Raw genomic sequence first — 27,707 nt, forward strand, 5'->3', positions numbered from 1 at the left:
CAAAATCTGGAAGGACCAAAACCCTTTCTGTTACAACTTTACCCACTGCTGTTACCAATAATTTGATTTCTCTTGATTTATTCTCCAATAACCTTCTGTTCCTCTCATTCCATGGTGACCAGCAGACCAATGTAGGTCCACATGATTCTAGCTTTCTTGCTTCCTCTAAGTCTTAGCCACCAAGAGAAAATTTCTATCGGCGATGATGATTGAAAGACACTCCAAATAAGAATCTTTTTTTTTTTTTTTTTCTGTTCAGAAAGAGATAAGGCATTGTGTTGAAATTATACTGCAAAGAAACAAAAAAAAAAACATACATCTCTCCAGTAGGCTCCATGTAGAGCCCATAGTTTTCAAGGCGCCAAGGTGAAGGCTAGGCCGACAGGGGGGCACCTTGTTGCCTAGGCGACAGATTTTTGTAAGTAAAAAACATATATTCTAGGGTAGTTCCCTAGGTGCCATAACCATATTTCCTTAACAATTATTCATAAGAAAAGTATAAACTTCATTTTGAAGTATAGAGAATCAACATATTCATGAGAAGAAAAAGAAGAAAACAAAAGAAAATGTATTTTTGTTTTTTGATAATTGAAATGATTTTATAAATCAGCAATAAAATAGTACAAAGTCCTCATGGAAAGTTACGAGTTGCAACCTCTCCAGGCTAGTTAAGTACAAATTTCTGAATTAATAATAACTTACATAGAAGCACAAAAAAGATCTTCCCTATATACCCCCTGTTTGGCTAGAGCTTCAACCAAAGAATTAGCAGACCTACTAACCCATTTTACCTCCACTCTCATATTGCTGGTTAACCACTTTACTTTTTTGATGAGATCTTTGTAGCCCCAAATGGTGGTATCCAAGTTTAGGAGCCACCTGGTTACCACCTGAGAGTCCCCTTCAACTAGGAGATGCTCCACCCCAAGCTGGTTGGCGATCTGAATTCCTTGTACTGCAGCAAGTATTTCTGCCCTTGTGGAATCCCCCACTCCCACCGGTCCTGAGAATAGGGAAATTATGTTGCTGTCCTTATTTCTCAGGATACCCCCTATACCTGAAGGCTCGGGATTGCCTTGGCTGCTTCCATCAAAGTTCAGCTTAATGACACTTTCCAAAGGCGGAACCCATTCTGACAGAATTCTATCATTCTTTGTTGAAGTGTTGGCTATTACTAGCCAATTTCTCCACAAATTATCAAAGGAGAAGTCATCAAAGATATCCACAGTTTTCAGCCAATGGATTGCTCTTGTTAGGATACAATCCTTCATTTCATCTAACCCTCTTTCCTTCTCTAAAAAAATTCTTGCATTCCTTTCCTCCCAAATAGTCCATAGAGTGGCTGCCCTAACACATCTCCACATGACCTTACCTCTTCTAGTGTGCCAAACAAAGACAGATGGGTTGAATAACAAGCTTAAATCAGAAGGCAAAGACCACCTACCTCCAAATAGACAAAAGCTCCACCTCCATATAGCTGTAGCAAAGGAACAGAAGATCAACAAATGGACACAGTCCTCATTCTCGGCCTTACACAAGGAGCACCAATTTGGGGAAAGACAAAACGAGGGTCTCTTTTTCTGTAAGTTTTCCAAAGTATTGTGAAGGGATAGGAAATCCATCACATGGACGCCCAAAGATTGCGGAATAAGGGGGCGAATTTCAAAAATTTTTCTCTCCCTTCAACTGGGAATCGAATTCCCTATTTAGAAGATCATATTTTCAAGGATCATTCTTGAACCATAAACTGAACCAGATCTGAACCAAAAGGAGTAGGGAGAGATAATACTTGATACAGAGAAGTAGTATCTCCCAATGGAGGTGTTCACGCCCAAGGAAGGATCCAAAATCTACTCCCACTGAAGATGGCGCAGTGCAGGGTGGAGCAGAATCAACAGTGTTCTTCCAAAAGAACTCGACCCTTCTCAAGAATCACTTGGACGACTTGTGAATACAGCTCTCACCAATCTTTTCTCCAAAAGATTGGAATCAAGATCCAATCTTGATTTCTCCCAAGAACTGAAGATCGAACTGCTGTAGGCGGCAGCTACAAGAAGAAGGCGGCAAGAGAGTATTTGCAGGGTGCAGAATTCTCTCTTTTGTGATTTCAGCTCTGAAGACAAGACTATGTATTGCTTGCTTGTGATGTCTAAAGGCTGCCGCCCCCTCTTCCTTTTATAGACTTAAAGGGATCAACTCCTAATCCCATTAGGAGTTGCTAACCCAAATCATATCTGGATTAGAAGTCCCTTTAAGATAAGGGATAACCCTTATCTTATCTGCAGATTAGATCAACCATCTCCTAATCTAATTAGGAAGTTTCCATATCTAAATCTTATTTAGATCTTGGACTCTCCAAGTGGATAGGGTGTGGGCTCAATCCTATCAGTTCATCCATCTCAGAATTCGCCCCTTAAGTGACTAATCAAATTAGCCCAGTTCGAAATGGGCTCAAGACCCATTTAAGGTTATGTATTCATTTAGTCTTCCAAACTACTGCCCACTTACCCCAAGTGGTCCCTAGTCCAAGCCACCTTGTAACACCCAGGGACTGTGGGCAGATTCAAGATTAGCCCATCAGATATTATACTCAATGGTCTTATACCTAACCTCTCAGCCCATAATGATCACACACTGCCTGACAAGAGAGGACCTCTCCCTCAGCTGCAAGGACCAGTGTTGCACTCTCTATTTGATCCAGGGAATTAAAACCTTTTGCAAATCATTTTGAAATCATAATATATATACTTTTATATCTCCTATAAAATACATTTTGCAAAAACAAATCTCAACGATTGAAATCGGCTGCCGGCAGTCTTGGTTTCCATTAGTGAGAGTGCATCCCTGATCATTACCTTTGTCCGACAAAGAGACTGATCCTGTCACTATAATCACCCACTTAGATGAATTCTCAGACTGTCCCAACATACTCAGGTTTTGACCCCCGCTAAGGATCTCACTGATTGGTACATCAAAGACAGTCCAATCCGACACCTAGTGCAGTATCATAATTGAGTCTAGGGGTCGGGTGTAACTTTACAGTTTTGCCCATCAATCTCCAAGGTCCAGGGCAATACTGGAAATCTGGTTCAGTTCAAGGATTCAATTAATCCTACACTGTATGTGCCTAGGGTCTCACCCTGGTAGCTGAGACAAGCCATCCCAACCGACTTGTTGGCGCCACAGTGTCAGCCTTGTCAGGATAGGTCTCCCCAGACCGACCCACTGGCTGTGAACATTCTAAACTAACACGAGTCTCATTAAGTGTCTAGTTTAAGGGTATTACACAGAAACATACCAAGGGAACATGAATCAAATATGCACTTTTATTCATTTACAATAAACTCATAAAGTACATCATTTTGATTGAAGATAAGGGCATACAAAACTGTCTAACATATTGATCTTCCCATAGAAGACTTCCTAGCAGAATACAACAATTTTTGGGGGAATAGGTCGCACCTAGACTTCTTTGACAGGGAATCCTTGGGAAGAGGGGTTAGAACTGAGGGATTTTAGAAAGGAAGAGCAAGTAAAAGTACCTTTTGGAAGAGGAGTCCAAATCCATTGATTAGAAGAAGTGGGGTCCAAGAAAACAGGTTCTAGTAAATGAATTAGCTCAATAACACAATTCGACTAACCATCCCTTAACCCTCTTCGAAATCCAAAGTCCCATTTTAAAGATAAGGGGTTTAACGGGCTCGGGAGAAAAGTTGCAATTGGCTCATGTTTGTAAAGGGCAATGGAATAGAGCGAAGGGAAACAATCTTTGAGTAGTTGAGTACCCACCCAAATATCCTCCCAGAAAAGAATAGCATTACCAGAACAAGTATCAAACCTGATGAATCTGAGGAAGTGAGGGAGAATACCATGTATAGCCTTCCAAGGTGTAGTAAGGGTAGCTCGACGAGATATCCCGGAATCCCAACCATTTCCTGCACAACCATGAATGCTTGCCACCACCTCATGCCATAATCTCTCTCTCTCTCTCGGGGCCATTTTCACAGCCACTTCCCTAGAAGGGCTACATTCTTCAACACTATGTTCCCTATCCCTAAACCCCCTTCTTCCTTTGGTTTAGTAACTATCTCCCATCTGATCAAGTGATCCTTTTTCACTTCTCCTGGTTCCCATAGAAAGTCCCTCATTCTCTTCTCCAGTTTCTTAGCCTCCCTTAGAGGAATCCTGAACACAGAAAGGAAGTAGGTTGGAAGGTTGGCAAGTGTAGCCTTAATTAAGGTTAGCCTACCCCCTATTGAAATGTAATTCTTTTTCCAAGCTGCCAAGCACTTATCAAATTTCTCCACAATAGGGGCCCAAAAATTACTTTCTTTAGGGTTGGCTCCTAAGGGTAGTCCTAAGTATGTCAAAGGCCAAAAAGAAATATTACAACCTAAGCATTCTGCAATGGATTCAATCTCCCTATTCTCCAAGTTTACTCCAGCCACACAACTTTTATCAAGATTTACCTTCAAGTTGGAGACCCTCTCAAAGGTACTTATTAAGATCTTAAGGTTCTCCACTTTGCTTAACTCATTCCCTTCACAGAAAATAACAATATCATCAACAGACTTAAGATGAGTTACTAGAATGCCTCTGCTCCCTATTCTCCATCCCTTTATTTGGCCTTCCTTATCTGCTTTGGAAATCATCCTACTAAAAACATCAGCAACAAGTGTAAAGAGGAAAGGGGCGAGTGGATCCCCTTGTCTTAAGCCTCTATTGGCTAGAAAAAAGTCCTTAACCATCCCATTCACCAGCATTGAATAACGACAAGAGTGTAAGCAACCTCTTATCCACTTACACCATTTATCCCCAAAACCACGTCTTCTCAACATCTCCAGCAGGAAATTCCAATCCACTAAGTCATAGGCTTTCTCCAAGTCTAGTTTACAAACAAATCATTTCCTGCCCGATCTCCTTATCTCTTCCACACTCTCGTTTGCAATAAGGATCTGATCTGTAATTTTTCTATCCTGAATAAAGGCTCCTTGTGCTTGGCTAACGAGAGAGGGGAGAACAACTTTAATCCTCCTAGAGAGCACTTTTGCCAGAATCTTGTAAATGCTTGTCACCAGGCTAATTGGCCGAAAATCTTTGGGATGTCTGGCCTCATTCTTTTTTGGGAATTAAGGCTATAAAGGTGGCATTGATTCCAGGACTCACAAAATTTTTATCCTCAAATTCTCTAAATACTCCATTGAAGTCTTCTTTGACTATGTCCCAACAGTCTTGATAAAATACCATTGTAAATCCGTAATGGCCCGGTGCTTTAGCCCTATCCATAGAAAAAACAGCTTGTTTGATTTCCTCTTCCTCAATCATTCTTTCTAGCCACCCCTTATCTGTTTGGTTCAAAGTTGGCCAATTCTCCTCCCCTACTATTAACCGATTCTCTAATGGTCTTTGATAGATGGATTTGAAGTGATCCACAATCCTACTAGCAATCTCCTCTTGAGAGGTTATCTCCACACCCTCAACCTCAAGCTTTAGTATCAAATTTTTCCTTCTTCTCCCATTAGCCAAATCATGAAAAAATTTGGTATTCCCATCCCCTTCCTTGATCCACTTATGTTTGGATTTTTGTCTCCAAGAAATCTCCTCCCTCAACAAAGTCTCCTCTAGCTCCTTCTTCAGTTTCTTCCTCATTTCTCTGTCTTGCTCATCCACCATCCCTTGGGATTCTTTTGCATCGAACTCCTCAATTCGAACCAATAGTCTAACTTTTACCTCCTCTGCTCTTCCAAAATGATTATTCCATTCTTTTAATTTGCCTATCAACCTTTTTAGTTTTTTGTGGAATCTAACCCCTTCCCATTTCACTTCTCTCAATTCTTCACTCCACCATTCCTTAGCCTTAGGCAAGAAGTCCGGGTGTGTCAGCCATATATTTTCAAACCTGAATGGTCTAGGTCTATTGCCAAGAGGTTCTTGTCCTACTTCTATAGGGTGATGATCAGAGGTTATCCTAGGTAGAGCCTTAGCCACCAAACCTGTCTAGTGGCTCTCCCAACCCTCATTAAATAGGAACCTATCAAGCTTTGAGCAGATTGGGTTTTCTTTGAAGTTGGACCAAGTGTAAGTAGTCTGTAGTAGAGGAATCTCCCGTAATTCATAGGAATTTATGAAGTCATTGAACTTCCTCATACTAGTTGTAATGGCCTGCCTAGTATTATTTGACTCATTTGTGAATCTTATTGCATTAAAATCACCCCCCAAATACCAAGGACCTTCCCACAAACCTTGAATCCCATGAAGCTCCTCCCAAAGCTCATTCCTTTCTCTGTAATTATTTGGACCATACACATTTGTTAGCACCCAAGTAAATCCATCTTCCACCATTCTGAATTTTAGGGATACAGTGAAATTTCCTATTAGCTCCTCTACTGGTTCTCCGAATTTCTCCCTCCACAAAGTTTCTATTCCCTCGAGGCCCCCCACGATGGAGTTGAGCACCATCTTACCCCTCTTATTTTCTAGATCTCCCTGACCCACCTTCTATCCAGTTCAGCTAATTTTGTCTCCTGCAACATCACAATATCAGGTCTTTCTCTTCTAAGTAACTCCTTAATCGATCTCCTTTTTCTGGCACTACCCAAACCCCTTACATTCCAGCTTATTATCTTCATTACCTCTCAACAATTTAGCCCTCCATTAAAGTGTCATTCATTTAGAACCCCTCTTTCTTTCCCCTCTACCACTGAACTCGATATCCCCCTCGATGTCCATAATTAGTCTCTCTACTTTAGACCGTTTCTTCTTTTTCCTACCCTTGTTTAACATTGACTCTCCCAATTCATGCCTCAATTTATTGGTTCTTGCCTCTGATTCAGGGCTTTTTGGAGCCACCTCTGACATTTCCTCCTTCTGTTTATATTCCTCTAGCAGGGCACAAATCTGCTCCCAAATTCATTCCAGCTCCTCTTGTTTCCTTTCTAACAAGCCAACTCTCTTCTCTGATTGGACTCCATTATTGTCAATGGCCACTTCCTTACTACCAATTAGTTTGTCTGGATTAGTATCTGTTACAGTCAAAGAACCCAAATTAGTATCTAAACCCAAATGGACAGGCTTACCTGGAATTAACATAGGTGGCTTAATGTGGACCGGCTACTGGGTATCAATTTTTGAAGTCAGGACTAGGCCTTCCCCTTTTCCGGACCCAACTGTGGAAGCGGATTAGGTACACAATCAATACTTCCTCACCCTCTACCTTACCTCTTTCGGTGTTCCCAACTCCACCTGTCTTTTGTATAGAATACCCAGATTGGGAGAGATCTGTTCTCCGCTGCTAAGGCTCACTCTTCTTTGCGTTTTGATAGTACCATAATCTTGCAGATCCGTCTCCTCCTCGAGGAATAACGGTTCGGTGTTTAGACTACCCTCTTCCAATATATCTCTTGGCTTTTGGAGATCGATACTTCCCAAGCTAACAGTTTCTTCAAAATCTGAACCGGAAACAACAAAATCTTCATCGTCTGTCAATCTTTCCGAGTCAGAGTTGAAGACCTCACTGCTCTTCACACTCCTGGGATTACGACGATCCTGTTCCTTAAGTGGAAACTTCTTCGAGGGTCTCCACTGTAATGAGCTGGAGACCTTCACTGAACTATCTTCTTCACCTAAGTAAGCACCGTCTTCAACAAGGTCTAAATCCCGCCGTTTTCTGCTTCTGGTATTCCGCCTATCCAAGGGTAAATGGTTTTCCTTCTCGGTCGGAAGCCACTGTAGCGACGAAGTGGCCGAACCTGCAGCTGGTGCGCGGAAATGAGAGGAGGGGCTAAAAGGAGAAGAAATTAGATGGTTTTTACCATCTATTGGAGGCTCCCCCTTCCCAAGCGCGTGTGACTTAAGTGAGTCACGTGCCCTCTTTAAGTGAGGCTTGATCTGGGCTGACTTAAGAGGACACGGCCCACTCTTGGTTTTCTTAACAGGCCCAATGCATTTTTGAGGCCCACGTGTGCTAACTGGCACGTGAGGCTCAAGTTCACCCTTTTTTGGTTCGACCTGGTCTGAAACTTTTAATCTTCCTTCATAACTTAAATTTAAAATCTCCCTCTTACCGCCTTTAACTATCTGCGCATAAGAAATACTGCACTCCTTACTGATAGCTTGCACTCCACGTCTTTGACCACCCATCTGCCCCTTCTCTTTTAAAGTCTCCAGTTTTTGCTTACCCAAATCGGTGAAAGACTGATCAGCCTTTGAGATTACCACTCTCCTCGTTCCACGTAGGGCCTCTTCTTCTACCTTCTCATCCCCTTCCTTGTGAGTCTCCCTCCATAGTGTAGCTTCTATGGAGGAGGCCAGCCAAACTGAGTAGAAGCAATCTTCCACGTTTATCTCCACTTTTCTGGGAATATCTTCTGGTTTCACTCCGTTCAATAGGAGAGCTGCTGATCGAAGGTCCCCCCCAAAAGCTCTGGCAAGCTTACCACCACATAACAGTGCAATGGGTGTGGCCACTTCCTGTTTCCACAAATGAAAGGGCAGATCAAGAACTCGTATCACCACCCCATCCTCAGTGAAGAACTCTTTAGAGTTAGATGAAAAGTTCCACTTAGATATTGTAATCACACCATAATCAGATTGAAAACTGATAGTTGAGAGCTCTAACTTATCTTCAGTCAGATCAAGCACGGCTTTACTGTTCTCAAAAGGTGTTAGAATAAACTTCCCTTTTAACTTCAGCTGTAATATGAGCAGATCTGCAACTCTCCTCCAGTTGCTAACCGGATTTTTAACTTGAACCACATATTTATCTTCCCACTCTTCTCTCCTGGAATAGCCAACCAGCCTGTTCTGTCCAAAGGCTAGTAGCTCTTGGACCTGGTCTTCATCTTCATTTGAGAGTTTGATGGTTTTACCATTCTCCTTCAGTATATCCAATCGCATGTAGTGATGAAACTCTTCCAGTATTCCATTGATTTTCTTCCATCCAACACCCTATCTACCTTCAGGAAAGCAGATTAGTTGCCTCCTTCCTTTCCCATAGAATTCAGAGAGAGCTAAGTAACCCCCTTTACAGTTTTTTCTGCATTCTACAAACAAAAGAAAATGTATTGATTAGACAAAATTTTAAGTTCTTCCTTACTTATCGGTTCAGGTTTTGATTTGAAGTCTTTGAGGGTTTGATACGGGATTTATCAATGTCTGTGTTGATTAAACCCTAACAAATAAGAAAATAATAAAATGGAATTAGCATATTAACACACAAAATGGATATTTTAGTTTGATAATGTCTATTTTATAATTATAATCTCAAAAAATCAAGAATATAAAAGTATTTTATAATACATAATACAAATCTGCTTTGCGATTAGGTGAGGCGAGCCTTCGCAATCAGACAAGAAGTATACAGAGAAGTCACACACACAAAAAAATGGTAAATTTCTTAAACTACCCTTATGGCTTAGCTAATTGACTAAGTGTACCCTTACTGGTATTTATCAAAAAAAAAGTGTACCCTTACTGTTTGAAAATTGACTAATGCTATCCTTACTATTTCTGACAGTTGACTAACTCTACCCTTACCGTTAATATTCCGTCAAAACGCATAAACATGTAACACCATGTAATGTTTAAAATTTTTTAAAATCCAATGCTACTCTTATCCCCTTCCTCTCGACCCGACACACCCTTCCTCCTTCGACCTTTCTCTCTCTTCCCTCTTTCTTCCTCCCACAGTCTCCATCAACACCAGATCACCTTTCTCCTCTGACCTCTTTCTCTTCCCTATATCTTCCTCCTAATCTCCATCAATACCAGATCATCGGAGAGAATGCACCATATCCACATTGTATAAAAGAACTAAAAAAACAAAAAAAAAAAGTAAAGCATCCGTCTATCTCTAAATAGTCAAGAATAATAAAAGAAAAAAAAGCAGAGAGCGAGCGAACTCCATCCTCTTTCTTCTTCAACAATGGGGGTGCTCTGTTGAAGAAGTAGAGAATGAGTGAACCGAATAGGGGCGGTGGCGACGGCAGCGAATTAAAGTCTAGTCTCTCTTTCTTCTTCCTCTGGGCGTTGGCGACAACCTCCTCTGGAGTTCGACCTTTTTCTCTCTTCTTCCTCTAGGCGGTGGCGATAGTGGCGGCAAGGCCCTATTTAGTTTACACACCTTTCCTCTCATGTTGTATCCTGGAGGACGGTCCATATACACTTCTTCCTGCAAGTCTCCATTTAGGAAGACATTCTTAACATCCAATTGATGCAGTTCCCAAGAAAAGTTTGCTGCTAAAGAAAGTAACACTCTGATTATATTTAATTTGGCAACTGGAGCAAAAGTCTCCTTGTAATCAATACCTTTCCATTGGGTGAACCCCTTTGCACCTAGTCTAGCTTTATATCTTTCAATAGTGCCATATGCTCTATGTTTAATTGTGTAAACCCACTTATACCCCACAGTGTCCTTCCCATTTTGTAGATCCACTAGCTCCCAAGTGTTAGCTTTCAATAATGCTCTCATTTCTTCATCCATAGCTACCTTCCATTTGGGGTCAACAACAGCCTTTGAGAACCTAGGAGTAGAAACAGAAGACAATGCACAAACAAAAGAGTGATAGGTAGGAGACAAATGAGAATACGAGACAAATCTATTTATAGGATGGAGAGTGCAGGATCGAACTGGTTTCCACAAAGCAATGGGAAGATTAGGATCAAAGCTATTGGATGTAGTGGGAGGAACCATACCTTGATCGGATTTTGGGGCATCCAATTGGTTGCAATCATGAACTAGAAGGTCTCTCTTTCTTTCTCCTTTGATAAACACTTACATTACAATGGTTAGGAGCAGTCACTTCTTTGGCTTCTTCATTACAATGGTTAGGAACAACGACTTCTTCATCAATTGGACAAGTAGACTCAGTAGGTTCAAAAGGAACTGGATCAGGAGGAGCAATTGGAAGAGGAGTAGGAGCAGGAACAAGAGGATTAACCCCCAAGAAAGTCTCTTCCACCCCATCAGTCTCCCCTGAAGAGGATTCTGAGGGTAAAAAAGGACCGAGACTCATGAAAGGTGACGTCTTTTGTAATGAACTTCCTCCTAGTAATTGGAGCTAGACACTTGTATCCCTTCTATGTAGGAGAATAGCCTAAAAACATCCCTAGGTTGCCTTTGGATGTCCTTTTAGGATCCTTGATATGAATGAAACATACACAACCAAAGACCTTTGGGGGTAGGGAAAAGGCAGGTTGATCTGGACACAAAAGAGAAAAAGGAGCCTTCATACACAAAACTCTAGATGGCATCTTGTTTATGAAATAAGATGCAGTGAGAACAACATGAGACTGGAATTTCTTTGGCACCTTGTTTTGAAACAAGAGAGCACGTTTAGTTTCTAGTAGATGCCTATTTTTCCTCTTTGCAACTCCATTCTGTTGTGGAGTGAAGATGTAAGAGGACTGGTGTAGTGTTCCCTCATCTTCAAAAAACACATTTAGAGAATTCTTGAAGTATTCTCCTGCGTTATCAGAACAAAATTGTTTAATTTTTTTCCCAAACTGAGTCTCAATCATTTTATAGAAAACCATGGTGATTCTAGGTACTTCCTCTCTTCCTTTCAAGTAAATCCAAGTGCATTTTGTAAAGTGGTCAATAAAATTGATAAAGTAATGGTAACCATCCATAGAAGTAATGGGTGAAGGACCCCACACATTGGAATGAACTAAATCAAAAGGAGCATTAACTTCATTACTAGAGCTAGGATAACTTGTTCTACAATGTTTAGACAGCTGACACACTTAACAAAATAGACTCTCAATTGACACATTTTTAAACAATTCTGGAAACAAGACTCTTAACAAGGTGAAAGATAAATGACCCAATCTAGCATGCCAAAGATAGATGGTAGCACTAGACTCCTTGCATTTCCCAATGTGACTTGTTGAAGCCTGATGAGCTGAACTATTATCTTCATTGAGGTAGTAGAGACCACCAGCCTCATGATCACTCCCAATCGTTTGCCTCGTCAACCGATCCTGGAAAGCACAATGTGTGGGGAAAAAGGTCACAATACAATCCAAGTCTTTGGTGATTTTAGAAACTGAAAGCAAATTTGCAGTAAAGTTAGGAACATGCAAAACAGATTTAAGAGAAAGGCCCTTTCCAAGTTGGATATTCCCTTTTCCATGAATAAGGGAAAGAGAACCATCAGCAACTCTTATTCTATCTTGCCTAGAACCAAGATGATAAGATGAGAAATAGGAGGAATTGTTTGTCATATGTCCAGAGACACCCAAGTCAATTACCCAAGGGTCCGATCAGGCTGAATAGCACTAAGGGCAGAAAACATACCTGTTTTGGCAAAGCTTCCTTTACTTCAATTTCAATCTCCCTCTCTAACCACCTTGCTGAAACATTGCATAGCTGACTAGATTCTAAGTCCCCCAAAGCCACCCAACTCCATTACCTTCCTGAGTAGCTTTATGTAGAAATCAACCACTTTCTCTAGGATTTCTCCCCAAGTGTCTATTATCTCCTCCTCCACTTGGATCCTTGAAATCAAGTTTCTCCTTCTCCCATTTACAAAATCGTGAAGAAAACTTCTTCTCCCACTGAGATCTAGATTTCTTTAAAACTTCTGCATAAGTCATCTTTTGGGCTGTTGGATTAAATTCAAAGGTATTTGAATATTTAACCTTAACAGGAAAAGGGCATGTTCTGCCTTTTTCTTCAGACTCTTGAGTTTCGAAATTCTTGGTCCCAGTTTGACCTTTTGACTGGTCCTCCCAGCTTATTCCACATGACAACCAGACATCCATGTTAGCTTCTTCTTCTACCTTTGTCTCTGGAAACCAGAGCTTTGCCTTGATCTCTGACACCAACTAAATTGTTCTCCAGTGATCATCAGCAAAGGTTTCCAAGGCTTGGGGGAATTTTTCCTGTTCCACTTCCACCACCTTAATCTTGGCTGCACAAAGGTCTTGCAGGCAGTAAGCTTCCAGGCTTCCACCGCACACCACTGCTATTTTGTGAAATTTTTGCTCCTGCCGGAGATTGAACGGTAGTCCAAAGAGTTTAATAATGTGGGTCCCTTCTGGGAGAAGCATCTCATTACAAGTAGGTGACCGGTTCTCTAATGTTATTGAGCCAATACTTGCTTCCACTGGATGTAAGTTTGCTTTTTGACCCGTCAACCTTCGTATGGCCCACTAGAAGAGGGAGGACTATGCGGAAATGCCTTAGAGATGCTGCACTTTGGACAATTTGGGAACTGGGAAGAAAGAAATGCAAGGATCCTTCAGGAAAAGGAAAGAAGTCTCTTACTTGTTAAGGAATGTATCCTAACAAGGGCAATTAACTGGCTGAAAACTTTGGGTTCTTTCTGTTTTGTTCCCTTTGATAATTTTTGGAGGAACTGGTCAGCAGTTGTAAGTAGCTCATCCAAGAAAGAACAGGTCATTGTAGATTGGACTCCGCCACCTGAAGATTGGGTTAAACTTCATTTTGGTGGTAGTAGTCAAGGAAACCTTGGCCCCTCAGGTATAGCCACATAGGAGGGGTTTTGAGAGATAAGGACAGCAACATCTTAGCCTTATACTTCGGTCCAGTGGGAATAGGAGACTCACCGAGGGCTGAACTATTGGCAGCTCTACAAGGTATTCGGATGGCAAATCAAATAGGAGTGGAGCATCTCCTAATTGAAGGAGATTCTAAGGTGGTTGTGGGCTGGTTAACAGACCCGAGCTCAATAATTTGGTTCTACAAGGATTTCCTAAAGAAGGCAAGCTGGTTAACAAGCAGCATGAATGTTAGTTCACATTGGGTGAAAAGGTCAGCAAATGCTATGGCTGATGGTCTCGCTAAACAGGGGGTCTTGAGGGAACATCTATATTGTAATGATTTGATTATAGTGTACTGTACTGTGGTTTCTTACACTTTCACTTTCAAGAGAGTTAGCACTTCGTACCTCTCTTTGGGACGCTGCAACTTTGTTAACATTTTGGTAATGAAGTAACTTTTCGATTATCAAAAAGAAAAAGAAAATTGCTTCCAGTCAGGCATTTGAAGCTCCCCTATATCTAGGATAGCTCTCTGTTCGTCAAATGGAATAAGGTTCACCTTCTCCTTCAACTGAGTCTTCTCCATTATTGTTTGTAGGACTTCCTTCCAGTCATTTACTTTAGTTTTTGCTTTCATTACTTTTCTACCCTAATCTGTCTTCTTCCCAAACTATTTTTGAACAAGTTGAAGAAGCAAGCATCTTTGTGTCCTCTTTTTTGATATTCAGCTCTGCCCTTTTAGTTTAGAATCAAAACTTCCATCTTCTGTGCATATATTATCTTTCTCTTCCTAACTAGTTATGTTCTCTGTTCCCACTGTCTTTCCTTCCTGTCCTGCTTTACCCTCTGGTAAACAGATCATCTTCCTTGTGCCTTTGCCAAAGAACTCTGTTACTGTGATGAACCAACCATTCCTATTTCTTCTGTTTTCTACCAATAATCTCTTTTCACCTCTAACCGGCTCATTCCTCCGTCCTGATGTCTTCACTGCATAGGTTTATCCATCCACAAAGCCTTTAAGCCAGCTTAACTCCTCCATGTCCAGTAAAACCATTGCTGTCCGGTCTTCTCTGATTTTGAGTCTTGTTTTTCCTCTACCTTTAGACTCCTTGAGTAGAATCATCTTCTTCTTTATTCCTAGTTCTCTTGACCATCTGTTCACCTGAACGAAGTTCATCTTCTTCTCCTGTTTCCTTCCCAGCCTAATCACCTCATCTTCTTCACCTGTTTTACTGTTCTTCCAGTGAAACAATTCAATTAGTTACAAATAAAAAATAAAAAACATAAAAATATTTGATAGCACACCTCAAGTTTGTTGCTAAATTTGGGAATGCATCTTTTTACTCATAGCTTGTGCTGTTCATAATCTTCTGTGCTTCTGTGCAAACACCTTTTCAGAATTGCAATTGTGACAAGTCACTTTATTTATTTATTCATTTATTAAATTCTTCATATCAACTGAATACAATGAAATTAGCTTCAAATGCTAAAATAGCTTTTGTTTAAATATTGTAATGGACCTCAAAGTGTTTGGAGATGTGATTTTTTTCTATTGTTTACTCCATTTACCTTAATTCAACTAAGTCCTGTATGATCTATTTGATTGCTAGATTAATCCTGGTCTTCTACTATTCACATATGTTAATGAAATAACAATTCTGTTTTTATTTTCTTTTTTCTTTAACCTGTATTTTTTTTGGTTTCCCTATCATCCCTTTGGAACCTTCAAGTTGCACAATGAGTCGCTCCTTTTACCTGTGCATTTGCATTCACAATTCCATTTATCACCTATTTAGGCGCTACTCATGTGCTCCTGTATAATATGTTTCTTGATTTCCAAACTTCTATCTCAACATCCGCATCTAGGATGTGTATTGCTTCTCAATTTGTTGGTTATCTATTGTTCAATTTGACAATTTTTTATTTAAGAATTGCTATTTAGAATTCTCTCTCGCCTGGTGTTGAATTTTATTGAATATCCAAATAGAAGTTTTGCTTTAAGACTGTGGTTTATCATTAGAATTGGTGAAAGTTGTCTTGCAATTTTCTGTTTGATCGACCTTACCTTCAACTGTTCTTCTACCCTCTTTTGCATGTAGTCTTTCTGGATGGACAACCAAACAAATAAACAGCAAAGTAAGGAGTTTATCCCATTGGATGGTGATTCTGTACCTCTATATGATCGTGGATATGCATCAGTTTTGACTTCTGCAGATGGTTCAGCTCATTCAGAAAGGTAAATTTTCTGCTTCACGGTATAATTGTTTGGTTCTTTCTATTCTACACTTAGGCTGTGCTTGGTTTCAGGGAAGATTTTGGTGAGATGGGAACAGATGGGATGGAATGGGATGAGAAAGGGAAAATGGGTGGAAATAATTCTCACCATTCAGTTTAATAGATGCATTTGCACATTTAGGTGATCTGGGGGGTGGGGAGGGGAATCGTAACACTAGATTTGTGTTCACTGCTGTGTCCCATAGCTGCCATTATTTTTTTTTCCTTTTTTTTTCTTCACTCACTTGTATATCACACCACCTCACTATCACCACACTGAGCACTTATGACTTGTTATTGCTGAAAACATCTACTGTCATATTTTCCTAATAGTCATTGCTATTCTTCACTTTCAACATCACAAAACCACCCGAATATACCCCACACATAGTGCTAGGTCTGCAACCAATCAACACTCATTTCACACTGTAACACCCATGTAACCCACCTATTTGAGCAACACAAATCAGACCTACACTCGTCTGTCCACTACATAATGTTTTAAAAGCGCAAGGGCCAATTTGTGCCCGAGGCGCAAGGTAAGGCACACGCCTTTTTAAGAAAGACACCAAATTACAAAAAAGCTAAAAAATAAAAAAAGAGAAAATTCAAAAAATGCCAAAAATTAAAAAAAAATGCAAAGAATTCAAAAAATATTAAACATAATGTTAATAAAATATAAACTTAAATTTTAAAATAAATGATTTAAAAAGCCTATTATCTAAAATTAAAATACATAAACATAACATGTAAAGTGTATTCAAAATGAAAATTTAAAATTAAAAGCAAACATATAAAGCATTTTCAAGCATGAAAAACCCAAAATCTCTTTTTTTCCTTAATTGCATCGCTTCAAGTAGTTAATATGATGTAAAACATATTGCATTTCAATGGATTTTTATCAGGACTGTTGGGATGTGGTCAAAGAAGACCTTGTTGGGGTGTTTTAGGAATTTGTAGATAAAAAAACGGTGAGCCCTGGAGTCAATGCTACTTTCTTAGCCCTAATCCCAAAGAAGGCAGATGCAAAGAACCCTAAGGACTATAGGCCAATTAGTCTAATGACAAGCATCTATAAAATCCTGGCTAAGGTGTTGTCATTGAGAATTCGAGTAGTACTACTCTCCATCATCTGTCAAGAACAAGGTGTTTTCGTGTAGGGAAGGCAAATAACGGATCGAATCCTAATAGCAAATGAGTGCGTGGAGGACATGAGAAAGTTTGGAACTCAAGGTTTTGTATGTAAGTTGGATTTGGAGAAGGCTTATGATCTTGTGGATTGGAGTTTTTTGCTAGAGGTCCTAGGGCGTTGTGGGTTTGGAGCTAGATGGTGCAATTGGGTGAAGGGCTGTATTAGCTCCTGCCATTACTCCGTCTTGGTTAATGGGGTGGTGAAAGATTTTTTCTCAGCTTGTAGAGGCCTTAGACAAGATGACCATCTTTCCCCCTTTCTTTTCACCCTAGTTGCAGATATGTCTTCAGTAGATTAATCTCTAAGGTAGATAGGGAAGAGGAAGTTAGAGGTTGGAGGATTGGAAGGAACAATGTCCGGGTAACCCATCTACAGTTTGTCGATGATATCATAATATTTTGTGAAGGGGGTGACAGGTGGGAAGTGAGGAATCTCAAAACATTGTTACAACACTTTGAGAATGTCTCCAATTTGAAGATAAACCTGGATAAGAGTTGTGTGGTAGGGGTTAATTTGAATGAGAGGACTCTTCAGTCTGTGGTAGATTGTTTAGGTTGTCCCATTTCTTCTTGGCCCTTGTAGTATCTAGGTCTCCCTCTAGGGGCTAACCCAAAGGAGAGTAGATTTTGGACCCCAATTCTGGAAAAGTTCGAGAAAAGATTAGCTTCTTGGAAAAAAAACTACATCTCCATAGGGGGTAGAGTGACTGTATTGAGAGCTACCCTTGCAAACCTATTGGTCTATTTTCTCTCTATATTTAGGATTCCTAATAGGGAAGCTAAGAAGTTGGAGAGGATAATGAGATCTTTTCTATGGGAGCTTGGGGAGGAAAAGAAAGATCACATTGTTAAAGTTTGGCTTGCCCTAGAAGTCTGTTTTGTTTGTTAGCTAAAAAGTAAAGTAAATAGCAAGAAGAAAGAGAGGAAAGAAGGAAGAAAGAGGAAGGAGAAGAGAAAAGGTTCGGTTCGAAAATAGGAAAAAGTCAACCCTAGTTTCGGCTAGACCTGTTATTATATTATTAATGTAATTGGAAAAGACATAAGTGCCCTTATTTAAGTAAGAGGCAATCGAACTAACATAATAGTACACATTAGCACTCTCAATAGGTACAAAGACCGAAATACCTCTTCACTAACACTCCCCCTCAAGCTGGTGAGTATATATCATATAATCTTAGCTTGTTACATATGTAGTCCACTCTCCCCCGACTCAAACCTTTTGTAAACAAGTCTGCCCATTGATTTCCCGTATAACATATGCAATTTCTATCACTCCATTCAGCACCTTCTCTCTCACAAAATGACAGTCAACTTCGATGTGCTTGGTTCTTTCATGAAACACCGGATTGGAAGAGATATGAACCACTGCCTAATTGTCACAATATAGCTTCATTGGAGTACTGATGTCATATCCTATCTCCTGTAGAAGGTTCCTTAGCCACACTAATTCACAAGCAGTATGTGCCATGACCCTATATTCTGCTTCTGCACTGTTTCTTGCCACAATTGTTTGCTTCTTACTTTTCCACGTTACCAGGCTACCCTCCAGGAAGGTGCAATAGCCTGTGGTAGACCGTCTTTCAGACATAGAACCTGCCCAATTAGCATCGGTGTATCCTTCTAGTTCCAGTTTTCCGCCACTTTTGTACAACAAACCACGACCAAGAGCTCCTTTCAAGTACCTCACAATCCTTAGCACTGCATTCTAATGAGGGACCAAAGGTTTCTGCATGAACTGACTCATCACCCTAACTGCAAATGAAATATCTGGCCGAGTAATGGTTAGGTAGTTTAGTTTGCCTACAAGACGTCAGTATTTGTTAGGGTCTTCAAATATCAGTTGGTTTAGTACCCAACAAACCTGTTTCTTCCAGTAAATCAAGCACATATTTCCTCTGACACAAATTAATGCCATGCTTAGATCTTGCTACCTCTATGCCCAAAAAGTTTTTCAATTTGCCAAGGTTCTTTGTCTGAAAGTGTTCCTGTAGGAATGCCTTCAATCTGTCAATGCCCATTTTATCTTTCTCAGTCACAACAATATCATCTACATACACCACCAGTAGTATTTTGCCTACCGGAGAGTCATGACTGAAGACAAAGTGATCAACTTGGCACTGTTTCATACCAAACTTCTTGACCACCTCACTGAACCTAGCAAACCATGCTCGAGGGGACTGTTTAAGTCCATATATAGCCTTCTTAAGTTTGCATACCTTACCATCCTCCCCCTGAGCAGCAAACCCTGGTGGTTGCTCCATGTAGACCTCCTCGAGCAAATCACCATGGAAAAAAGCATTTTTGATATCTAGTTGATGTAAAGGCTAATCATACATAGCTACAAGGGAGATGACAACACGAACTGATCCTATCTTAGCAACTGGGGAGAATGTCTCTGTGTAGTCAATGCCATAGGTTTGGGAGTACCCATTTGCAACTAGCCGCGCCTTTAGGCGCTCAACACGACCATTTGGCAAGTACTTAACGGTATACACCCACTTACAACCGACAGCTTGCTTCCTAGGAGGAAGAGCGGTGAGGTCCCAAGTGTGATTATGATGGAGGGCAGAGAGCTCTTCTTCCATAGCACGACACCACTTTGGAGAGGTAAGGGCTTCCTGAACATCCTTAGGAACAACCACTGAGGATAACAAGGAGATGAACTGGCGATGGGAGGTGGAGAGGTGAGTAAGGGAAACAAAATTGGAAATAGGGTGAAGGGTGCAGGTGCGTTTACCTTTCCGTAAAGGCAATAGGAAGATCAAAGTCGGAGGTTGGTGTCAGATCTGGAGCCGGATCTGTTGACGGTGATGAAGCTGGAGGAGGCGCAGCCGGTACACGTGGGCGATGTGTATACACGTGACGGATAGGTGGACGGTCAACGGACGGTTGCACCGGAGGCAAGGACGTAGGCATGACTGGAACCAGAGGAGGAGGATTAGCCACAAGAAGGGGAAGGGTTTGGGAACATTCATGTGGTGCATGAGTGAGCGTGCCGTTTCTACAAGATGTCAGTTCTTTCTCTCAGCAACCTCATTTTGTTGTGGGGTGTAGGTACATGAAGTTGGTGTATAATGCCATGTTGGTCCAAGTATTCTTGAAAAGATGAAGACAAGTATTCACGACCATTATTAGAACGGAAAATTTTAATGTGAACGCCAAATTGATTGCGGATCTTAGCATAAAATTTCTGGAAGATGGCAAATAATTCACTTCTTTCTTTCATTAAATAGAGCCGTGTCATTCTTGAAAAGTCATCAACAAAAATAACAAAATATCTGTCCGTTATATGACATCACTTTATAAGGACCCCAAACATCTGAATGAATTAAAGAAAAATGACTCGACACACGGTTATCAACCCTAGAATTAAAGGGAACACGATGGTGTTTCCCAAATTGACACGACTCACAATCTAGAATAGAAAGTTGACTCAATGAAGGGACCAAGGACTTCAACACTTTCAGCGAAGGATGACCAATTCTACAATGCCATTGGAGAGGAGAAATAGATGATTGAAGGGCCCCGTTGACTTTCTTCCACCACCATCAAGATAATACAGTCCACTGGCTTCATGCCCTCCACCAATCTTCGTCCCCGTCTTGAGATCCTGAAAGACACACATAGAGGGGTAAAATGTAACGGAGCAATTAAGGGACTTGGTCAGCTTACTAACATACACAAGATTAAATAGAAGCTTAGGTACATATAAAACAGAGGATAGGGACACAGGGTCTAGGTCAACATTACCAACACCATGAATAGATGATGTGGAGCTATTAGCAAGGGGAACATATTGTGATGTTGAGCAATGAGTGAGAGATGAAAACACACTTGGAGTTCCCGTCATATGATCGGAGGCTCCAGAGTCAATAATCCAGGGGTTGGGTGTGGATGCCAAACAAGCCATACCTGAGTGTGCAAAGGTAGTTGTGTTCTGCTGGGAGAAAGAATGGTAGGATCCATCTAATGAATGCCAAAAGATTGCGGAATGGGTGGGCGGATTTCAAAAATTTTCTTACCTTCTCTCGATTGCGAATCGTATTCCCTAAATTTAGAATACAATATTCAAGGATCCTATTTGAACCATAATCGAACCAGATCTGAACCAAAAAGGAAAAAGGGAGGATTATACTTGATCCGGAGAAGCAGTATCTCCCAAAGTTGGTGTTCACACCCAACGAGGACACTAAGATCCGCTCCTGCTGAAGATGACACAGCTGTAGGTGGAACGGAACCAACAGAGTGTGTCTTACACACTGGATCCTTCTCAAGAACCCTCTGGAAACTCTGAGCACCAAATCTTTTTCCGTCTTTTCTGCAAGACTGATGTCAAGAATTGATTTCTTGATTTCTTTCTTCTGCAAAGATCAAATCTTGCAAGAAGGAATGGCGATGGCTGGAGGAGAACTCCTAGGACGAAGATGGCTGAATTGCTTCTCTTCTCTCTGGAGTGTGAATGAGATCTAATCTCAGTTCGCAGGATGCTTTCTTGCTTGAACCCTTGGTTTGAAAATCTCTTTTTCTCTTAGGGTTTCTCCTCTTTTCTTCTTGATTAAGAAACCTCCTAAATTAGGAGTTATCCCAATACAAATCAGTATTTGGATATGGGGTTATCTTAATCCTATCTCCAGATTAAGTTAGCTTACTCCTGATCTTATCAGGAGGTTACCAGATTCAAATCTGATTTGAATTTGGTCTCCCAGAGTGGATAAGGTTAAAGGCCCAATTCTTTTTCTAACATTAATCTTAGATCCGCCTCATTGATGGGTGATCATATCAGTCCAGCTCGAAATGGGCTTTTGGCCCATTAAGTGTTCAGTGCTTAACTAGTTTCCAATCTGCTGCCTAGTTGGGTTTCTTTGTATGGCGTGGGACCCAAGAATTGATCTACACACCAGCCACATGGGTTCGGCCCAGCCTTTATTACAAGGCCCAACTGAATTCACTGAAAAGCTCAGTGAACCCCTGAGCCCATCACATGGACCCTATGGGCCCAACACTTACATTAAGTGGTCCCTGGACCAAGCCATCTTATAAAAACCCAGGGACTGTGGGTAGGTGCAAGATTAGCCCACCAGGTATTATCCTAAGTGGTCTTACGCTTAACCTCTCAGCCCTTAATGATCAAGCACTGCCCGACAAGAGAGAACCTCTCCCTTGGCTGCAAGGAACAGTGCCACACTCTCTACTCACATGGATCCCGAGAATTAAAACCATTTGCAAACATTTTGAAACCGTACAAATATATATATATATATATATATATATATATATATATATATATATATATATATATATAGGTATATGTATATATTAATTTTGCAAAACAAAATTCCAACGATTGAAATCAACTGCCGGTAGTTTGGTTTCCATCAGAGAAAGTGCATTCCCGATCATTACCTTTGTCCGACAAAGGGGCCGATCCTGTCACTATGATCACCAACTCAGATGAATTCTCAGACTAATTGTTATATCAAATACAGCCCGATCCGACACCTAGTGATGTGTCATAATCGAGTCTAGGGGTCAGGTGTAACGTTCCAGTTTTGCCCATCTGTCTCCAAGGTCCAGGGCAATACTTGAAATCTGGTCCGGTTCAATGATTCGAGTAATCCCATACTGTATGTGCTTTGGGTCTTACCCTGGTGGCCGAGACAGGGCATCCCAACACTTGGTGGCACACCAGTATCAGCCTTGGCAGCAAAAATCTCCCTAGACTTATCCAATGGCTGTGAACATTTAAAAACTAACACGAGTCTCTATAGTTTTAGGGTCTTACATAAAATTATACCACACAACATGAATCAAACATGCACTTTATTTATTTACACTGAATAACAAAATTACATCAAATCGGATTGAAGCTAAGGGCATACAAAACTGTCTAACAACTCCAACTTGCACTTAGGTCCAATTTGGTACAAGCCGGAGTCCCATACTTTCCACGTGTTTCTCAAACACCTTCTGTGTCAGTGGCTTAGTCAATGGGTCTGCCACATTATCCGCTGATGCTACCTTCTGAATTAGGACGTCTCCTCTACCAACGATCTTCCGTAGTACGTGGTACTTCCTCTCGATGTGCTTTGACTTCAGTGGGCCTAGGTTCTTTAGCCTGGGCGATCGCTCCATTGTTGTCACACAACAACGGGATGGGTGATGTGCTGGACGGAATCACTCCCAATTCGTGTATGAATTTCTTCATCCACACGGCTTCCTTGGCAGCTTCACTTGCGGCAATGTACTCGGCCTCGGTTGTGGAATCTGCATTGGACCCCTTTTTGCTGCTTTTCCAGCAAACAACACGATTCTATCGTGAAAACATACCCTGATGTAGACTTTCTATCATCTGGATCTGGTTGGAAATCGGCATCAGTATACCCTAGAACTTGTAGTGAACTGCCATCGAATACCAGACAAAACTCTTTTGTCCTTCGAAGGTATATGTTCTTCACAGCAATCCAATGCTCCTACCTTGGGTTGGCTTGGAATCTGCTTACCACACTCACCGCCTGAGCACTGTCTGGGCGAGTGCACAACATGGCATACATAATGCTCCCTACGACTGAGGCATAGGGAACGTCTCTCATGCCCTCAATCTCCTCAGAAGTCTTGGGAGACATCTTCTTGGAGAGAGTGACTCCATGTCTGAAAGGAACATTTCCTTTCTTGGAGTTTTCCATGCTGTACCTTTTGACAATTTTGTCAATGTAAGCAGCCTGGGATAATCCAATTATCCGCTTTGATCTATCTCTATAGAGTCGAAAACCCAATATATATGAAGTTTCTCCAAGATCTTTAATGGAGAACTGTTGTGACAGCCATACCTTGACCGAAGTCAACATTCCTACATCATTCATAATGAGTAGGATATCGTCCACGTACAACACCATAAAGGTGATCTTATCCTCACTGGACTTCTTGTAAACACAGGGCTCATCCGGATTCTGCTCAAAATCAAACGTTTTGACGGCAGAATCAAAACGGATGTTCCAACTCTTAGAAGCCTGCTTAAGTCCATATATGGATCTATTAAGTTTACATATCATGTGTTCCTGACCAGCATCTATTATGCCTTGCGACTGCTGCATGTAGATATTTTCACTAAGATCTCCATTCAGGAATGCGGTTTTGACATCCATTTGCCAAATCTCGTAGTCATGGTATGCTGCTACAGGTAGCTGGATCCTAATGGATTTAAGCATGGCCACGGGCGAAAAGGTTTTCTCATAATCGATACCTTCTTTCTGAGTATATTCTTTCGCCACCAAACGAGCTTTGTAGGTCTCAATCCTGCCATCGGGGCCCTTCTTCTTCTTGTAGATCCATTTGCAACCAATTGCTTTTACCTCGGAGGGTGGATCTACTTGAGTCCAGACCCCATTGGTCTCCATCGAGTCCATCTCAACTCTCGTGGCCTTTACCCACTTCTGGGAATCTATGTCTAACATAACTTCCATGTAAGTTATGGGATCCTCCTTACTAGTCAGGGCTTCCACCAGGTAACTATCCTGGTCATAACTATATCGGACTGGTGGCTTGGATACCCGAGTGGATCTTCTAGGTTGGTCACTACCTGGAACTTGTGGGACGTCTCCCACTGCTCCTGAGCTCTCCTCATCAAGAACTATTTCCCGACGATGGGTGTCCAGGATGTATTCAGTTTCTAAGAATTGGGCGTTTTGACTGCAGAACACTTTCTGTTCACTTGGGTCATAGAATAGATATCCCACTGAATCTTTTGGGTAGCCTATAAATAGGCAACGACTGGTTTTGGATTCCAACTTGTTCGCACTTGTTCTTTTAACGTGTGCAGGACAACCCCAAATCTTCAAGTGTCTTACACTTGGCTTCCTTCCGGTCCATAGTTCATATGGAGTTTTTGGAACCGATTTGGTTCGAACCCAATTCAGTACGTAGATAGCAGTCTCTAAAGATGGAAGGGCAGATCCTCCTAGTATCTGGGCTCGTATTGGTTCAAACTCAGACTTCGGCCCACCAGAAACCGAGTGACATCATGCTGCTCTCTCTGTTGATGTTGAACCTTGACATCAGAGGTGAGAGGGTGATAGACATTTAGCTCATTACGAATATTTCTCATACTGGCATAGTACTCCTCAAGGCTCTGATTTCCCTGTTGTAGACTGAAGTAATCTTGATACAGTTGATATACCCTAGTTGTATTATCCTGACCAGAATACATTTCTTAGCATGATCCCACACCTCTTTGGCTATGTCAAGAAACATGAAATTCACACTGATTTTGGGTTCCATACTGTTCCACAACCATGTGATGATCTATGCATCTTCCTGTTCCTAGTCTTCATACTCCTGAGAACTAGTGGGGGGTTTCTCCTCTCTTATGTGCTTTACCTTCTTCTTCGCCTTCAGAAAAACCTCTATAGACTTGGCTCAAGGGACATAATTCTCTCCATTCAGTTTAATGGAGGTCATTTGGACATTCAAGTGGTCAGTAGATATCATCACACTAGGTTTTTTATCACTGTTATCTGCCATTGCCGAATTCCCTTATCACTGAATCCTGAGCATTACACACTGCACACTACACACAGACACTTACCGAAATCTGCACACTGATTTTAGCAATAACAAAGGCTGAAAGCCGTACTTGTAACACCACAAACCCTACTCTACAGCTACTGGAAGTTTCACCATTAAGTAAACACTACTTCCCTTCGAATCACACATAAACCAGCATAAATCCTAGCATAAACCCTAGCATACTACAATCTGAAACCCATCATACGATCTGTACCACACCTCTCATGTGTTTCGTAACAGAAAATATGCATAAAAAAACTCCTTACCTCATCGCCTGAAAGCCAACCACACGAAGGAATGAAACACCACTGCACCACACGCACCAACCCTACATTAATTAGGGGAGGGCTTAGAAACCACAACAACCAATCACCAACGACACCACCGGAGGCATAGAAACCTCCAAGGGAAGAGGGCGATCACTCCTTTCAGCCCTTTTCTCAGTCTCCAACCAACGGCTGAGAAATCCAAAAGAAAGCCTAGTTCAAATGCGCAGAAAACAGAATTCTAGCAGGTCTGATTTGTTTAATGTTGCTTTGATACCATGTTAAAGTTCGGCCTGCCCTAGAAGTCTGTTTTGTTTGTTACCTAAAAAGTAAAGTAAACAGCAAGAAGAAAGAGAGGAAAGAAGAAGGAAGAAAGAGGAAGGAGAAGAGAAAAGGTCTGGTTCGAAAATAGGGAAAAGTCAACCCCAGTTTCGGCCAGACTTATTAATATATTATTAATGTAATTGGAAAAGACATAAGTGCCCTTATTTAACTAAGAGGCACTCGAGCTAACATAATAGTACACATCAACACTCTCAACAGGTACAAAGACCGAAATACCCCTTCACTAACACACATAATCAATTGGGAAATAGTTTGTAGGAGTAAAGAGGAGGGTGGACTGGGATTAGGAAGGTTAGCTCTAAAGAATAAAGCTCTCTTAGGAAAGTGGTTGTGGAGGTGGCCTAGAGAAAGGGAGAGATTGTGGCATTGAGTGATAGCTAGTATACATGGAAGATGGGAAAATGGATGGGATGCGAGTGTATCACGTCAAGATACGTTGGCATTTCCTTGGAAAGCAATTTAGAGTGTCCTCCCTCAGTGTGATCACACACTCAGATGAATTTTTGGACTGTCCCAACATACCCAGGTTTTGACCCCCTCTAAGGATTTCACTGATTGGCATATCAAAGACAACCCAATCCGATACCTAGTGCAGTATCATAATCGAGTCTAGGGTCAGGTGTAACATTCTAGTTTTGCCCATCTATCTCCAAGGTCTAGGGCAATATTGGAATTTTGGTCCGGTTCAGGGTTTCAAGAAACTCACACTGCTGTACCTCAGGTCTCACCCTGGCAACTAAAACAAGCCACTCCAACCAACTTGGTGGTACATCAGTGTCAGCCTTGGCAGGATAAATCTCCCCAGATCTATCCAACGACTGTGAAGATTCTAAACTAACACGAGTCTCATACGTGTCCAGTTTAAGGGTATTATATAGAAACACACCATAATAACATGAATCAACTATGTACTTTATTCATTTACAATAAATGTCATAGTGTACATCATGCTGATTGGAGCTAAGGGCATACACTGCCTAACATTTTCCTATCACATGCACTCATATTTCAGTGGAGAGAACAAAATATTACGCCCTAGTTTTTATTTAGGTCGATCCAAAGTGGCTCCCATTGACTTTCTCAAAAGTCAGATTTAAATGGGCCCTAAATAGCTAGGCAAACAGGGAGATCATCCAATGATCTTATGGACATCATGGAAATGATGTGCATTCAGCTATGGAGTGCGAAAGAGCCACTATTGAAATAATCATGGGCCAAGTACTTATGGTCCATGTACGTAGCACATCACACATCCATACATCACATGCATGAAATAAATTGATCAAATCAATTAAAATATCTGTAAAATCCTTAATTAATTAGATTAAATCAGTATCATCCCAACAGATTCTACAATGTTATCATGTAACATTATCTAGATACATAGGCTGTACTGCAAAAGGCAGTTCGGCCCATGTAGGTAAATTAGGGCTGATTCAGTTTTATCATATTAAATTTAGGTTTTACAGAGGTGGGCCAAATTAAAACATGAACTGGGCCATCATCTCTCTGGTCTGAATCAAATTAGGGTTAGAAAAACCAACCCCATCGAACCAACAATTCGGT

At 41.1% G+C, this 27,707-nt stretch overlaps 1 protein-coding gene across 1 annotated transcript in view; it reads left to right on the forward strand.

Moving 5' to 3' along the window:
• LOC148843900 (uncharacterized) overlaps positions 1-27,707 on the forward strand; it is a 90,851-nt gene that overhangs the window by 16,847 nt on the left and 46,297 nt on the right. Inside the window, exon 6 of the mRNA XM_088957160.1 lies at positions 15,603-15,739. Within this exon, the coding sequence (XP_088813286.1) occupies positions 15,603-15,739 (137 nt within the window). The remainder of the gene's footprint in view (positions 1-15,602; positions 15,740-27,707) is intronic.

Source organism: Nelumbo lutea, chromosome 8 (genome assembly GCF_056320005.1).
Source record: "Nelumbo lutea isolate HS-2025 chromosome 8, American lotus-T2T, whole genome shotgun sequence".
Lineage (NCBI taxonomy): Eukaryota > Viridiplantae > Streptophyta > Magnoliopsida > Proteales > Nelumbonaceae > Nelumbo > Nelumbo lutea.